At 37.7% G+C, this 17350-nt stretch overlaps 2 protein-coding genes across 2 annotated transcripts; both read right to left on the bottom strand.

Moving 5' to 3' along the window:
• Positions 1 to 60: 60 nt before the first annotated feature.
• Positions 61 to 2079, bottom strand: LOC115700034 (uncharacterized). The gene is made up of 2 exons (XM_061103289.1): positions 1948 to 2079; positions 61 to 960 (listed from the first exon to the last, which is right to left on the bottom strand). The coding sequence occupies exons 1-2, from the start codon at positions 2077 to 2079 to the stop codon at positions 61 to 63; spliced, it is 1032 nt and encodes a 343-aa protein (XP_060959272.1).
• A 9186-nt stretch (positions 2080 to 11265) lies between these two features.
• On the bottom strand, positions 11266 to 14344 carry LOC115700033 (uncharacterized). Its single transcript, XM_061103290.1, has 3 exons — positions 13925 to 14344; positions 12251 to 13841; positions 11266 to 11802 (listed from the first exon to the last, which is right to left on the bottom strand). Exons 1-3 carry the CDS (start codon positions 14342 to 14344, stop codon positions 11483 to 11485), a joined length of 2331 nt encoding a protein of 776 aa, XP_060959273.1. The 3' UTR covers positions 11266 to 11482.
• Positions 14345 to 17350: the final 3006 nt, after the last annotated feature.

Here is a 17350-nt window from a genome sequence, read left to right on the forward strand (position 1 = left end):
CTGGGGAGGGTTTTTAAAAATATTCCCCAAAAAAATAGTGAATTCTTTCCCAATTGCATCTCAATCAGTTAACCGAATCCCATCCGTACTCAGGATGCTCTCCACTGAGTTCCTTCTATTTCGAATTGTAGCCGAGAGGAAAAAGAACTTGGAACATTTATCCCCATCCTTGATCCACGAAACACGGGATCTTTGCTGCCAGTAAATTGACTTCCGTCTTAGAGCCTCATTAAGATTATTCCTTATCTCCACCTCCTGAGCCCATGATCTAGTACCCGCAGGCATACTTTGGATAACTTGTAACTGGTCTTGAAGCTTGGAAATGCACGTATCCAACTTGCCGTATTGCTCCCGGTTCCAATTGAGCAAAGCAAGGCGCGATGCCCCCACTCTCTTATAAACTCTGGCCGGGGCCCAATCATGAGAAACAGATCCCCACGCATGTTCCACAATTAAAGAGCTACGGGGTTCCCTGGTCCACCAGGCCTCGAAACGAAAAGGACGTCTGCTCCTGGATTCCTGGAAAGCAGACTTAATGAAGAGAGGCCTATGATCAGAATTGCAGGTGGCAAGAGATTGAACTACCACCCTAGGAAAGAGTCTTAGCCAATCATCATTGCCAAGAGCTTTATCCAGGGCTGACTTGATGTGCCTGTTGCCATCTCTATGGTTGTCCCAGGTCATGCAATCCCCTTTAATTGGTAAGTCAACCAGAGCGTGATCATTGATGAGGTTTGAGATAAAGGGGGTAAACTGGTCCTTTCCCCGGGATCCTACTCTCTCCGAGTCACTCAGCACAAAATTCACATCCCCAAGAATTAGCCAAGGTCCTCCGAACTTACGACCAAGCTCCATCAAGTTAGACCAAAAGAGCCTCTTTTCATGGTAATAAGGGGGCCCGTAGACACAAGACAGTAACCAAGGATTCGTAGGAGGGTCCGAATAAACAAGACCAGAGATCTGATTTTTCAAGATCATAATAGTTTCAAACATAAACCCCTCTTTCCAAGCCAAAATAATACCCCCTGCTAGCCCCATGTTATAGTGAGATTTCTCTCACCTAGAAACTCGAGACCAGACTCCTATTTAAAGGACACGTGTATTCAGATTTCCAATGAAAGCTGAAATGTCCATGAGAGACTCCTCGATGTTTTAAACCTCGCCCGGGATAAAGCCAGCGAGACCTGAGTCGGATCGCATAACCGTAATTTGCATTGTTCAGGGTAGACCCAACTCGCATGTGTCAGGACATATGCAAGTATCCCCTCTATACTTATGCGAAAAAATAGAGACCAACTCTCTATGATGCGATATTGGTCCCAACGACCCAATAGCCCTGACAAGTCGATATAGATTCGCATGTCTAGGTTCTACCAGCTCGACATGCGATGTCTACAAGAGGCGATTACCTAAGGGTGCAGATGTTCCAAACGTAGTGATGACTCTGCGAGCTCAATGACGGAACATGAACAGTCAATTCGCAGATGTGGAAGACGCATACGTTGATGGACTTGATAACTTTCGTTCATTTATTAATGTTAACGTTGCTTGGGTTTAATTATTGCAATTCAATATGTAAATAATGGATCAACAATGAATGTGATCCTTGGGTAACCGATTGGACACCTGCTTTGTATATAAAGAGGTGATCCACCATGAAATGGCACCTACAAATCCCTTGCTACAGTGGACTAAGCATATCATAATCTGACTGAACCACTATAATTCTCTGTCTTATTGTTATTTTCCAGCTTTCGTTGATTGTTTTCCCATTCCCAGTCGAGTACTCGCCATTCTAGGTTGAATACTCGCACTTGTCTTTTTACATACAATTCTCCTTGATATTAAATAAATAATATAATTTGGTGTTGCGAAATTCACTCGACAACACCCCATAGCCGGAAAAACAATATTATGATAAAAATGGAGATTTTTAAGAGTACGTACCAAACTTGTAGCTTCCACTTTTAATTCGGAAATGAAGATGAAATCAGGATCGCACGACCGAATCAGGGCTTTTAATTCCAGAACTGTAGAGGTCTGCCCTAACCCTCTACAGTTCCAAGCCACACCTCTCATGGCTTATGTGGAGGAGAAACATCGTCCTCCTCCACAGGGGTCAAATTCACCTCAAAAGCACCAACCGCCAAGCCCACATCATCAATTTGGAACAAATTCGTTGGCGGAATTGAGAGATCCGCCAAACGGGCCTTGGCCTTCCAAGCCGTCAGTCTAGAGGACTGTCCCAGAGAAACTGGCATGTCAACTTGCAGAGAGACATTTGCGGAGGTCTTAGAACCCCCCCGCTTGGCCACTTCATCACTATCAAGAGGCTCAACTTGTCGAAAAATACTCTTTTGTCCAAGAATTGAGCTATTTTTTGATTGATCCAAAAGGCCCAGATGGCCCAAATGGCCCAAAGAACTTGGTCCAAGCATCAAACCCATGTGACATACAATGGGCCCACACGACACCCAACTTTTCTCCATGATGGCCATTAAGCCAACTAGTCCTTCCCCATTCAAAATAAATTGTTTAAGCTCTTTCAATAACGTATCTTGGGCTTGGAAAAAATTAGATAAAGCATATTCATTATCATGCTGAAAGTTGATCTCTTGCCCACTAAAAGAGCTACTCCATGAATTAATTGTCACCACTTCAACATCTATCAAAAGGCATATGAGTCCATAAATATCACCAGGCCCACTCCCACCTAGTCCATTAACAAAGCAACTAGGGCCCATACCAATATCTCCTTGAATACCCATTGGTTCCACTTCAACTAAAAGAGAGACATGTTTTACAAGCCCCACCACTTGCTCATAAAATGCACAAGGCCCAAAAGATATATGTGTCGGCCCAATAACAACATCAGAGCCCAAAAGGGGTTGGCCCACCAACCAATCTTTGACCATTTCAAAATTTTTCAAATCAACCTCATTAATCAAGGCACGGTCAAATTTTGAAAAAAGGATATTAACCTCTAAGATAGGCAAATCCACAGGCTTCTTTCCAACATCCTCAAACCCCACATTCGGCAAAATACCAGAAGAGGCAATCGGATGAACACACCGGCTATGTAACCATTTGGGCACTGCAGAAAGTGACTTTCCAAAAGCCGCAGGGACACGACTAGTCCTTATCCTACTACGCCTCGAGCCACGAGACGCCAGGAAGGCCGGCACCACTCCACCACAAGGGCCGTTACCATCACCAGTCACCGGAGGAAGGGGATGACGGGAATGAGCAGACCGAGAGAAGTTCAAAGAACGAAGAATACAAAAGGCACGGAGTGATCGTAACATTCTTCAACGCAGAAGTGATATTCATGCATAACCTCTCTCTCTGATGGATATCTAAAAAATAAAGTAACAGTGGAACTCCTTAGGCACTCCATTGTCTCTTCCTTCGGCTTCAATCTTGTGAACAAAATCCATCACTTTTACCCTCTCTGGTTTATCCTCAAAATCTTGTCAAAACGCCAACTTTCTTTACCGGCTAGGTTCGGAATCTCCCAAAACAAAACACAAGACACACCACGATATGTAGTAACACCAATAAACAAGAAAGTAGCAAGCGTTGTCAAAATGACACACCCGATGGCGAAAGAAAAAACATTTGAAAATAATTATCAATGGAACAAAGAAAAAACATAGCAAAGGGGGAAATTTACAAACACTATCACAATGTAATTCAGTAAATAACGAAATAATTGCGAAAGAAGAGTTGGCAGAGATTAATTCGAGCCTGACCCATTACAATGTTACTGATAAGGAACTCAATTAACCATAAAAATGGGGAGGAAGCAAAGTTGAAAGAAGATGAATCAAGGACTGGGAAAGAAAGCTACACTTACTGGCACAAGACAGAGAGTGGCTGGGGAGAGACTTAGTCCCAAGAAGGAATTGGAGGTTAGGGAAAAAGAGGTCATGGAGCTTCGCAGTGCAGCCATGTCTGCCATCGTCGTTGTTTTTTTTTCCCCCAGAGCTTTACTTAACTACACATTCATTGTTTTGAGACTTTTTTACTGTGTTTTTAGAAATGCTTTTTTGAGTATGTTGGGAATGGTTTTAAGTGGTCTTTATGGCTGCTTGAATTGAGTTTGGTTTGATGAAGCCAAAGTTGAATTTCTTCACTTGAACATGTGATTTTGAGTTAGAGATTGAATTTTTGTGTTTTGATGTATTGGATATGTTGTATTTGGTATGTTATACTGTTCTGGAAATGTTATTTAGGTCTAAATTGGTTTGGTTCGAGCTGGGGAAGAAAACCCAAATTTTTTTTGATCTATCAGAACACGGTTGACCGGTTGCCTGCAGGGGAAAAATTCTCGGGTTTTCTCCAAACCCTATTTTGGCTCGGGGTGGAACCTGGTACTCGTTTTTGGTTGTTTATGAGTTATTTAATCTATTTTGGAGTTGTTTGGGGCTAGGTTATATTCGGTTTTGAATTAGGGTTTTAATCCGAAATTTTGAGTTAAGGTATTCATTGAGTTTTCAATTGTTGTGACATAGGACCGGGATTTCCTAGCTTGTTTTCCACTCAGGTCGGCCCATACGGTTGAGTTCTGAACTAAGGTAAGAAAAGTGTTAAGCACCATATGTAGTTCTGATTAAAAGTATGTTGAGCCTAGGTTATGACCTAGGGATTGGGAATGGTTATTACCTTTACGAGTAATTACTCTTGAAACCGCAGATAGGTTTCTTACTTATCGTATGCTTCATCGGGCAACGATAGTGACATATTCAGCTCGTGGTTAACAAGTGGTAAAAAGGGGTACTTTATAAAGTGCCAGAGTTGTGTTTATATTATTGTGTAAATGTGTATAAAAGTTAGATTGAGATTGAATTGCTGAATATTACTGGTTATTATTTGATTCACTTTTCTTGCTGAGTCTCTGTGACTCACGGTTGCTTTATGGTGCAGGTAAGGGGAAAGCAAAGGTTGAGCAACCATGAGTTCGAGGTCGTAGCAACTATGTACATATCAGCCACAGTGGCTCGGCCCAGTGAACATGATGCTCTATTTTGATAATATTTTGGGATTGCATAGTTTATATTGTAAAAGTACTAATAAACTAGTTTGTAATATTTTAAAAATAGGGGGTCCCTGTAGTTCTCATTACTTATCTTTTACTATAAAGAAGTTTTTTTTATATGCTTGATTTTAATTATCAAAAATTTAATTACCCACACTTTTGGTATATTTATATAGTATTCAAATAAGAATTTTATAAAAACACACACACACACACACACACACACACACACACACACACACACACACACACACACACACACACACACACACACACACACACACACACACACACACACACACACACACATGTGGCGTCCCTGTAGGACAGGGCATTATACTTATGTACTAGCATGGACGGGTAAGGGGCAGGAAGATTCTAGCAATGCCATCTTTGAGCAAGAGCCAGAAAATTTTACTTGGTGAACAGTCCCAAGGGCCTGTTCACTAGCACTCATAGTAGTTGGCACGACCTTCTCTAGAGACTTTGTAGACTCGACAGTGAGTTGATTTGAAGATTGCTTTTTATTTGCGGTAGTTTTGGTTCTTTTTGAAGTCTCCTTGGTAGATCTTGAGGCTTCATTTGTTGAAGTCACTTGCTTCTTGGACTTCTTAGTTCTGAGAGTGGGATTGTTGAGCATATCTTCAAGATCGAGGTCTATATCTACAAAAAAAAAAAAAAATAAGTCAGTACTTATCCAAAATAAACAATAAGAAGGTGGGAAATAAACTCACACTTAGAGAAATTTACAATAGTTATCAGACGATGATGAAGAAGGACTATAATAACTACTAAAATACCTAGAACCAGTAATTATGTACAAATCAAAGGGATTTAGTGGAAACAAGTCCCAGTCTAGATGGCTTGCCCTATCCAAATTTGTATCATACTGCTCGGCAATTCCGAAGTAAGAACTATTGCAACTTAATTAGACATGAAATTTGAGGTACCAACTATCGAATCTATGAGTTATGCGATCTATACAGAAATTATCTCAAGTATAAAAATTATACTGGCTATCCTTAAATTTAACTAGCAAAGTATTATCTCAAGTATAAAAATTATACTGGCTATCCTTAAATTTAACTAGCAAAGTATGGTCGGCCCTAAGCACGGTAGGAGACCATCCACAATTATTACCTCGGGATGCTTCTTCTTCAACTTCTTGAGGGGTTGTTTTCTTCAAGAAGTGCATGGGAGCCACATAGTCCCTGTCTTCCTCATCAGCAGGGACAGGAACCTACTGCGACTTAGAATATTTGGGGACTTTGAAGTCACAAGTGGATTGTTTGGTGCCGAGAATATTTTAGGTCTTCGAATTAATCTTGTTCAATAGAGAGTCGGCTGAACGCAACCCAAAGGGAAGACCTAGGACAATCTTGTGTTGTTTCACCATCTTAGGAGTTGGAATGGGCCTATCGAGATCTTTGTCAGTACAATAAGCAAAAATAAGAAATACCTTCAATTTATAAATTGAAAACTCAAAATCAAGTTTTTAAGAAAAGGTAATACTTACATATTCAGCGAAATGTAGTTGTATTGATGGGGGGACGTCTGGATGGCCAGAAGAAATCATCCTTGAACTCAATTTTGTTGGGTAGTCTCATGATAATCCTTTAATCATTCGTGAGGGTCCTGAGGTAATAAAAATCACATGATCCTTGCTTCCTTGCAGGAGAGGCCTTCACAGAATAAAGATATAAGATCTCGAGTGGAGTTCGACACTCCTACTCCATAATTTGATATAAGACCTTCAAACAGGCCAGAATTCGATAAGAACTTGGAAATTAACTAAAAAGGGACAATTCCAAGACAATTGTGAAATTCCTTGTAGTAATCTCTCAGAGGGAGTACAGTTCCAGCTTTGATATGCTCGAGGCTCCAAGGGCCTTTCCCATATGAGCCACTAGTGCTACACCCCTCTTCTCGAATAATTCTTTTGCGGGAAACAACTAAATTCCCCCTAAGTTACAGACTTAACTCGACATCATTTCTCGTATTTGATGCCACACGATCTTAATACGTCGCCAACGTAAGCTGCTATGGATCTAACCTTTGATTCAATAAGTTTGGCCTCAAATGTAACTGTGGGATCCTGAGAGGTCTTGGATTTTTGGACTTGTGAAGTCCTAATTTCGAAGTTTAAGTCACTTGGTGAAAAGGCAACAGTGACTTGAGGTAAAAACGAGGGTCTCACTAAAGGAATAAAAGATAAAGCTTAGGGTTCAAGCCAAGCTGCATCTCGTAGAATACAACGTTTACCATCAATTATTCTTGCAAAAATCGCCTACAACGACTTAAAATCTAGTCCTGATTGGTTTTTATTTGATGATCTCTAATCTTGGCATCGTATATCTCAACAATGGTTTTAGGAACATAAGTTTTGGTTTCGAAGGGAACTTTTTCCCTTTTTTGACCAGGAGGGCTCCCTTTCTTTCAACTACCGCTTTGAGTTTTGTTTTTGGTGAACGAAAGTGAGTGGGCAAATTTTTTAGGGCAATCAGTTTCTAAGAATTATGGTGTTGTAATTTCTAGAAAAGAGTGGGTCATGTTTGTGAACAAATGTTATCCCAATTTCTTGAAAATCTAAATACAATTTAACCTAAGAATTTATGAGCTGAATTACCTAAACTTTTCCTTAAAACCCTAAAATTATTCAAACTACCAAAACAAAATTACCTAAAACTAACCAAACAACACAGATAAAAAGATATCAATCAAGAAAGAGAGAATATGAGTTCAAAAAAGAAACAATTAAGAAGATGAGAATGTATCACTTACTATCTTGGATTGAATTCGTGGGCAGAGAAAAGCTTGATGTTTGAGATTCTAAAAATCGTGAGATTGAGCTTTGAAGATCTTTGGGACAATGGTTGAAATCATTGAGATACGCAAGAAATATGTGAAGGACAATGAGGGTATGCAAATAATAAGGAGGAAACAGCCAGAATTTACAGAGAAGATTTGAAGGTTCAAAGTACAAAAATGGTGAAATCGATTGTAATTCCCAGCTTTTACACCCAATTACTGTTAACCGTTCGATCAAGAGAAATTTGATCTAACGGATGGGAACATTGTAAAAGAGAACGGTTAGAGCAATTAATGCTAACGATGTGCCTCGAAGTTCTGAAATGCCAAAACCCAAAGCATGCAATTTTTCAAAAATGGGTTAAAACAAAAATACCCTAGTAATCATTTAAAAATTACTTTATTAAAAAGTACTTTTTAAGGGGCAATTGTTATACACAAAATTCGGCGGTACTCCAGAAGCTAACACGTGTCCAACAGAAGGAATATGAATCAATTCTAAGGATATAATAATATTATATCATTAATTGCATATTAAATAACTCGTTATTATTACATAGAGGTTTGATAGATAATATTCAAAACTTGTTGACTATATAGTCAAAAGCGAGACAAGAATAATAACTATTAAGCTGAGATTGGCGAGACATATGCATGCCTTGGGATATACAGACAAGAAGGGGATATTCATTCACTTGAGCAGAATGAATTTGACAACATAACTACCTCGCATCACACATAGTGAAAAGATCACCTCGCATTGTTAATGCCAATAAAAGAATGTGACGAGACAAAATATTTCCCAACACTTAGAATTTTTTCTTATTAAGACGGACAAGGAAGACAACTTGAATCAAGTGAGATATAACCTTCTAACTCAACAATAACCGTCTAAAGAATAAGAGTAAGAAGCGGTTGAGTAATTATTAAATATAAATCCACATGTGATTAAATGAAACGTGGGGATTATCCACGTTTCATGAATCAAACTCAAAAAGTATAACTGTCAACCTATATTCCTATAAATAATGGCAGATTCTAGAGGAAAGGGGAGGGCAAAATTGAGAAAGAACATACTATTTTTCAAATTTAGGGATGGAAATTATACTCGCGGGTACCCGCTCCTAATGGGGCGGGGACGGGGGTTGACTTTTGGGGGTGGGGGCAGGGACGGGGGTTGACTTTCAGGGGTGGGACGGTATGGGTTTATATATTCATACCCGAGTTAGAAACGGGATGGGGGCGAGGGAATATATACACGCCCAAACCTGCCCCGATATGATGTATGTATAAATTTAAGTTTTAAAACCATAAGTAGTTAACTACTATAATTAAAATAACTTCATGTTTTAGGCTTTTTATTGATTATACTCTTTGTTTTTTACTATACACACTATTCCACTTAAGTTTATTATTTTATTCAGTTTTCATGATTATTTTTTTTAATTCTCTTTGAGACATCTTCTTTTTTTTCAAAAATATATATGTAATGGGTACCCGATGGGAATCCTTCTCCCGTCGAGCAATCCCCACCCCGCCCCCGCTTTAATTTAAACGGGTATTGAGGTAGGTATGGAGGTGAATTTAGGAAGCGGGTATGGGGGTGGGGGAGCAATCCCCGCACCCTCCCCGCCTTCTTTACATCCCTATTCAAATTCTGAGATTGTACTCTGTACTCAATAAATATCCCTAATAATAAGGACTCGTGGAGTATGTAGATTTTAACTATAAAATCACATAAAATATCTGGTGTTATCTGATCGTTTATTACTTATATATTTTTGTAGAGATTTTATTACGTAAAGGCTATTTTATTTTAGTTAACGAAAATCTGCATTAACACTTAATATTCCAAGCCTTGCTCAAAGGCTATACCAGGAAGAATATCTCAGCTTGGTGTCTTATGAAGATAGATCTCAGTAAGGCTTATGATACTGTAGACTGGAAATTTGTGGCTGACCTATTAAAGGGGCTTCGCTTTCCCTTTAGATTTATCAACTAGATCCTTGTATGCCTCAGAGGTACTTCTTACTCCTTGATGCTCAATGGTCATGTGCATGGATCTTTCAAGGGCAAAAAGAGTCTTAGACAAGGTGACCCTATATCTCCCTTACTTTTTATTCTGACGATGGAATACCTTACTAGGCTTCTTTTACAAGACTCCAAAACGAAAGGTTTTGGATTTCACCCATTATGTATGTCCTTGAACCTTGTCAATCTTTGCTTCGCGGATGATCTTATTATCTTTTGTAAAGGTACCCAGCCTTCTCTTGGTATAGTTCAAAAAACTTTTGAGGACTTTTGTTGTTCTACGGGTTTAGCAGCCAACTTGTCTAAGTCTTCTATTTACTTTAGCAGTGTTGACATGCAGAATATGAAGCAGATGCTTGCTTCCTCTAAGTTGACTGAAGGTTATTTTTTACTGAAGTACCTTGGAGTCAACTTGAGGCCAACCAAATGGAAAGACTCTGATTGTGGAGAAGATCTGTAAGAAGTTACATGGATGAATAGTCGCCACCTCTCTTTTGCTGGTAGAGCCCTTTTGGTCCAATCGATTTTATTAGGAATTAGGAATTACTGGATGGGTATTCTCATTCGTGCAAAATTTTACAGCTGAAATTGACAAGTTATGTCGTGATTTTCTATGGGGCAAGACAGGAAATAGGAGCAATTTATCCTTTACATTTTGAATTCAAGTCTTCCTGCCAGAGGACTATGGAGGTATCAATTTTAGGAAAGATAAAAAGTGGAATATTTTTCTCATGTCCAAGTGCATTTGGGCCATAGCTTCCAAACAGGATAGTCTTTGGGTCGAGTGGATTAATTATATCTATTTAAAGAATTGAGACTTATGGACATTCAACCCAAGAATTGACACAAGATGGTATTTTAGAAAACTCATGAAGCTGAGAACATGATTGATAAAGACAAATTAATTGCAACTGGTAGTTCTGGGAAATTTAAAGCTAAAAAGTTTTATCTTGCTCATTTTAGCTGTGAAAGGGACTTATCAAAAGATAGTTTGGCACAAATTGAAGATGCCAAAACACATATTTATTCTTTGGCAAGTTGTCAATGAGAATCTTTTAACCTAAGATCAATTAGCTAGATTAATTATAATGGATTCTGTCCTTTGCTCAGTTTGTGAGCTTGATTCTGAATCTCATCCTCATCTCTTCTTTAGTTGCGTTTATTTGCAAAGGGTGTTGGCTGAGATTTCTTCCTGGTTTGGTGGCTTTGATTGGCCGGCTTGCCTTAGTGATTGGTTGAATACAACAACTTTAAAGGAGAATATGGTAATTTCGGCTATCATTGCTGCTGTTGTTTATTTAATTTGGTGTGACCGTAATAGGTGTGTGTTCGAAGATGCTTGTTGTTCAGTGAAGAGGATTAGCAACCAGGTAAAATAATTCCTTAAGGCTAGAATTCATAATTGTCATTCATTGAAGCCTATATTGAAAGCAAATAATCAAACTTGTAAAGTAAAGAGTTTAAGGGTAAAAAATTATAAACTCTTGATTTTTACAAGGTTCAACGGATTAAGCCACCTACATCCTTGGTCTTCAAACCTATGGACCTAGATTTTTTTTTTTTTTTGGTAACCGATAAAGGTTAAGATAACAACGCTAACAAAAGTTACACAGAGGGAGGGGGGATTTCTTCCATCCTAGAAAGTTCATTGTCTATCCTAAGGGCATGCTTAGCCAATCTATGAGCCTCAACATTAAAGTTGCGGCTAACATGAGAAAGAGATACCTCAGGAAAACTAGACAATAGGACTTTAATATCAGAAAAGATTACCCCCAGTTCATTTAAATACACAGTCTGGCCTTCCAAAGCAGAGACCAAAGAAAGTGAATCAGAAAAAACCCTCTCCATGGGAAGTCCCACATCTTGAGCCCAACACAAACCTACTAGTAAAGCAACTGCTTCTGCCTGGAAAACTGAAAAGGAACCTACAAATGAGATAGTTAAACCAATAAATACTTTTAATTTTAAAACTCAAAATTTTAGAGTATAATTGTTATAGAGTCAAAAACCAAAGGGAAACCCCTTTGGTTTGACTCTTTACCTTACTTTTAACATGATAATATAATAGTATAAATTTAAAAAATCCCTACGCTAAAAGAGATCATGTATATATTTTGAAAAAACATAAATATTAAAATTCTTTAAAGTTTATCCAGATAAAATCCACTTATAATTATTTAGTTAAAAATATTTAAGTTGTAGTCACACTTGTTATTATTACATCCTTTTATACCTTCATAAGTAAATTTAAAACATAAACCTAAAACTAAAAAATGACCAAAAATGATATTTACTATATTATTGTAAAATTGTACGTATTATCCGAGTCCTTTCTATAAGAAACATAATACTTATTAAATTGGAATGATTTACCTTGTAGTGGTTTAGATAAGGCTGCCTTCATTTGTTTGTCTGAGGAGAAAATGATTGCTCCAAAACCAATCACATTTTGAGGGGTTGATATCGTTGCGTCCACATATAGTTTATAGCTAAGAACTTCTGTCTCTGCATTACTTTGCTCACTAGTACACCCAGTTGAAACTCCTTTTTTAGTTTTATTTCTTTCTCGACAGATTTCATTATAATAGGAAGAGATCCATATCTTGATTTGGTGTGGAGTTCTTATAGTTCTTCCATGACTTTTCTTATTTCTTTCAAACCATATTGTCCGTGCTGAAATTAACACTTTCTCAAAATCTTCTTTTTCAAGTATTTCTGATGCATACAGTAGTACTCCTTTGAAGGTCAAGTGCTCTTTTGGGCTTGCAAGAAAAGGGAAACTCATTTGCTTCCATATAACTTGTGAGAAGGAGCACCAGAAAATTACATGTGCATTGGTATCATTCCCGAAACCACATATAGGACAATTACTATGAGGTGAGCTTTGTCTTCGAAATAGACCACTAAAAGTGGGTAAAATTTCATGAAAACCTTTCCATCCAAAATGCAAAATTTTCTTTGGAATTTGTATTGCCCAGTATGAACTCCACCAAGCTGCCATAACTTCATTTGATGATGAAGATTGTAAATTTTCTCCTCCTATTGCCAGATTATATCCACTCTTAACCGAATAGTGGCCATGGCTAGTAAAATGCCATAACCAATCATCATCATGTTCAAACAGGGTAATTGGAATTGATAAAATGAGTTGTGAGTAAGGAGTACTAAAAACTTGGTGAATTAGATCTTTATTCCATTGTCCTAGTTGCTCTATTAATTCTGACACCATCATAAGATCGCCAACTTCCTTTGTAATAGGTAAAAAGGAAGGTGGACGTGGAATCCATGGATCTTTAAACACCCTTGTATTAGCACCATTCCCAATTCTCCTTCTCAATCCTTTAATAAGTAATTCCTTACCCCAAACTATACCACGCCATATTTGAGATGGATGAGAGCTTTCTGTAGCTTCTAAAAAACTTTGTTGTGGGAAATATCTGGCCTTTAGAACTTGTGCCAGAATACACGTAGGATTTATCAATACCCTCCATGCCTGTTTTGCTAATAGCGCTGGGTTATATTGAACAAATCTTTGAAAACCTAACCCTCCTTTTCGCTTAGAAAAGCAAAGCTTTTGCCAAGCTCGCCAATGAATTTTCCTCTTTGATTGGAATGAACCCCACCAATATCTAGCCATTAGTTTCTCTATTTCCTCACAAGTTCCTTCTGGTATAATGAAACACGACATATAATACATAGGCATAGATTGAACAACTGCTTTTAAAAGAATTTCTTTTCCTACTTGTGAGAATAATTTTGTATGCCATGAATTTAGTTTTGACCAAATTTTATCTTTGATTGGTCGAAATATAGCTTTTTTATTTCTTCCAACCACCATTGGCAATCCCAAATACGTTTCAATCTCTTCTGTCATCGTCATTGCAAGAGAGGAGACATATTGTACTCTAATTCCTTCAGGAGTATTAGGAGAAAACAAAAGCAGTGATTTGGTGTAATTAATCATCTACAAAACAGTAAACCAATATTTTATAATATATTACGAAAGCTTAAAAAATATCTCAATAAAGTTTTGTAAAAAATTTATACCTGTCCAGAACACTCAGCATACAGGCTGAAATTTTTTTGTATTGATACTAAAGTTCTCTCTGAAGCTTTAAACATGAGCAAACTGTCATCTGCGAAAAATAAGTGGCTAATTGGTGGGGCATGTCTAGCTATTTTTAGACCCAAAATATCCCTCTTTTCCTCTGCATGTCGGATAAGCGCTGAAAATCCTTCTGCACATATAAGAAAAAGGTATGGCGAAAGTGGATCTCCTTGTCTTAAGCCTCTAGTCGGTATTACTTCCCCATAAATTTGCCCATTTAATTGAAAAGAGTACCGGACTGAGTAGACACATTTCATCAATTTATCCACCCATTGTTGTTCAAAACCTAGCTTTAGCGACATTCTCTCTACGAAAACCCACTCAACCCGATCATAGGCTTTGCTCATATCAAGTTTCATTGCAGCGAAATATTATTTCCCACTTGTATGCCTTCGTAAACTATGAAGCCCCTCATAAGCAACTAAGGCATTGTCTGTTATTAACCTACCTGGAACAAAAGCGCTCTGTGTGGCACTTATTACCTTTGGGAGAAAAGGCTTTAGTCTGTTGATTAAAACTTTTGAGATGATTTTATGTAGGACATTGCATAAGCTTATCGGCCTGAAATCACTGACAGATGTGGGTTCCTTTATTTTGGGAATAAGAGTTACTATTGTAGAATTAATCAATGATAATTCTTCATTTCCCTCAATACAATCTATCACGGTCCTGGTTACCAATGGTCCTATTATATCCCAATACTCCTCGCAAAATTTTGCATTCATACCATCAGGTCCAAGACTTTTATCTGTAGACATGGAAAATACAACCTTTCTTATCTCTTCGGCTGTAAATGGTTTTCTTAGTGTTGAGTAATCCCCACCCCGCCCCCACTTTAATTTAAACGGGTATTGAGGTAGGTATGGAGGTGAATTTAGGAAGCGGGTATGGGGGTGGGGGAGCAATCCCCGCACCCGCCCTGCCTTGTTTACATCCCTATTCAAATTCTGAGATTGTACTCTGTACTCAATAAATATCCCTAATAATAAGGACTCGTGGAGTATGTAGATTTTAACTATAAAATCACAAAATATCTGGTGTTATCTGATCGTTTATTACTTATATATTTTTCTAGAGATTTTATTACGTAAAGGCTATTTTATTTTAGTTAACGAAAATCTGCATTAACACTTAATATTCCAAGCCTTGCTCAAAGGCTATACCAGGAAGAATATCTCAGCTTGGTGTCTTATGAAGATAGATCTCAGTAAGGCTTATGATACTGTAGACTGGAAATTTGTGGCTGACCTATTAAAGGGGCTTTGCTTTCCCTTTAGATTTATCAACTAGATCTTGGTATGCCTCAGAGGTACTTCTTACTCCTTGATGCTCAATGGTCGTGTTCATGGCTCTTTCAAGGGCAAAAAGGGTCTTAGACAAGGTGACCCTATATCTCCCTTACTTTTTGTTCTGACGATGGAATACCTTACTAGGCTTCTTTTACAAGACTCCAAAATGAAAGGTTTTGGGTTTCACCCATTATGTATGTCCTTGAACCTTGTCAATCTTTGCTTCGCGGATGATCTTATTATCTTTTGCAAAGATACCCAGCCTTCTCTTGGTATAGTTCGAAAAGCTTTTGAGGACTTTTGTTGTTCTACTGGTTTAGCAGCCAACCTGTCTAAGTCTTCTATTTACTTTGGCAGTATTGACATGTAGAATATGAAGCATATGCTTGCTTCCTCTAAGTTGATTGAAGGTTATTTTTTGTTGAAGTACCTTGGAGTCAACTTGAGGCCAACCAAATGGAAAGACTCTGATTGTGGAGAAGATCTGTAAGAAGTTACATGGATGAATAGTCGCCACCTCTCTTTTGCTGGTAGAGCCCTTTTGGTCCAATCGATCTTATTAGGAATTAGGAATTACTGGATGGGTATTCTCATTCCCGCAAAATTTTACAGCTGAAATTGACAAAATATGTCGTGATTTTCTATGGGGCAAGACAGGAAATAGGAGCAATTTACACTTTACATTTTGAATTCAAGTCTGCCTGCCGAAGGACTATGGAGGTATCAATTTTAGGAAAGATAAAAAGTGGAATATTTTTCTCATGGCCAAGTTCATTTGGGGCATAGCTTCCAAACAGGATTGTCTTTGGGTCGAGTGGATTAATTATATCTATTTAAAGAATTGAGACTTATGGACATTCAACCCAAGAATTGACACAAGCTGGTATTTTAGAAAATTCATGAAGCTGAGAACACGATTGATAAAGACAAATTAATTGCAACTGGTAGTCCTGGGAAATTTAAAGCTAAAAAATTTTATCTTGCTCATTTCAACTGGGAAAGGGACTTATCAAAAGATAGTTTGGCACAAATTGAAGATGGTGAAACACTGATTTATTCTTTGGCAAGTTGTCAATGAGAATCTTTTAACCTAAGATCAATTAGCTAGATTAATTATAATGGATTCTGTCCTTTGCTCAATTTGTGAGCTTGATTCTGAATCTCATCCTCATATCTTCTTTAATTGCATTTATTTGCAAAGGGTGTTGGCTGAGATTTCTTCCTGGTTTGGTGGCTTTGATTGGCCTGCTTGCCTTAGTGATTGGTTGAATACAACAACTTTAAAGGAGAATATGGTAATTTCGGCTATCATTGCTGCTGTTGTTTATTTAATTTGGTGTGACCGTAATAGGTGTGTGTTCGAAGATGCTTGTTGTTCAGTGAAGAGGATTAGCAACCAGGTAAAATAATTCCTTAAGGCTAGAATTCATAATTGTCATTCATTGAAGCCTATATTGAAAGCAAATAATCAAACTTGTAAAGTAAAGAGTTTAAGAATAAGAAATTATAAACTCTCGATTTTTACAAGGTTCAATAGAACTAAGCCACCTACATCCTTGGTCTTCAAACCTATGGACCTAACTTAAAGTTATATTGAGCCAAGTTAACGGGCTTGACTAACCCTTACAATCGGGAAATTTTCACCAAGGTGTTTCTAAATCTCTTTCAATAGTTTTGCACTGCCAAGGACTATTAACCTCTTTCTCGGATTGTTGTAGTGACAATCTCACTTTAACTGGGTTGTTTACAATACCGGTGCAAACCTCACCTCAATCGCAATATGGGAATGTGTTTGAAATTATAAGTAAATTCACTCTGTTAGTATGATGATACAATAGAAATCTAGAGTGATTGGTAAGCACACTTGAAAGAATTAAATACAAATTTTGGCTCAAATTGTGTGAAAAGTGTTTGTTAGATTTTAAACTTGGGAGCTCATTAATCTCACTTGAATATGTTAGGTATATGATATAAATGCTCAACCAACATATATTTATGAGTAAAAATTGAGTTTTTATTGTGTTGGGGTGAAATATAGCCGTTAGCACGATTTTCAAAAATAATCCTAGGAAAAAC

The sequence above is a fragment of the Cannabis sativa genome, chromosome 8 (assembly GCF_029168945.1).
Source record: "Cannabis sativa cultivar Pink pepper isolate KNU-18-1 chromosome 8, ASM2916894v1, whole genome shotgun sequence".
NCBI classification, from domain to species: domain Eukaryota; kingdom Viridiplantae; phylum Streptophyta; class Magnoliopsida; order Rosales; family Cannabaceae; genus Cannabis; species Cannabis sativa.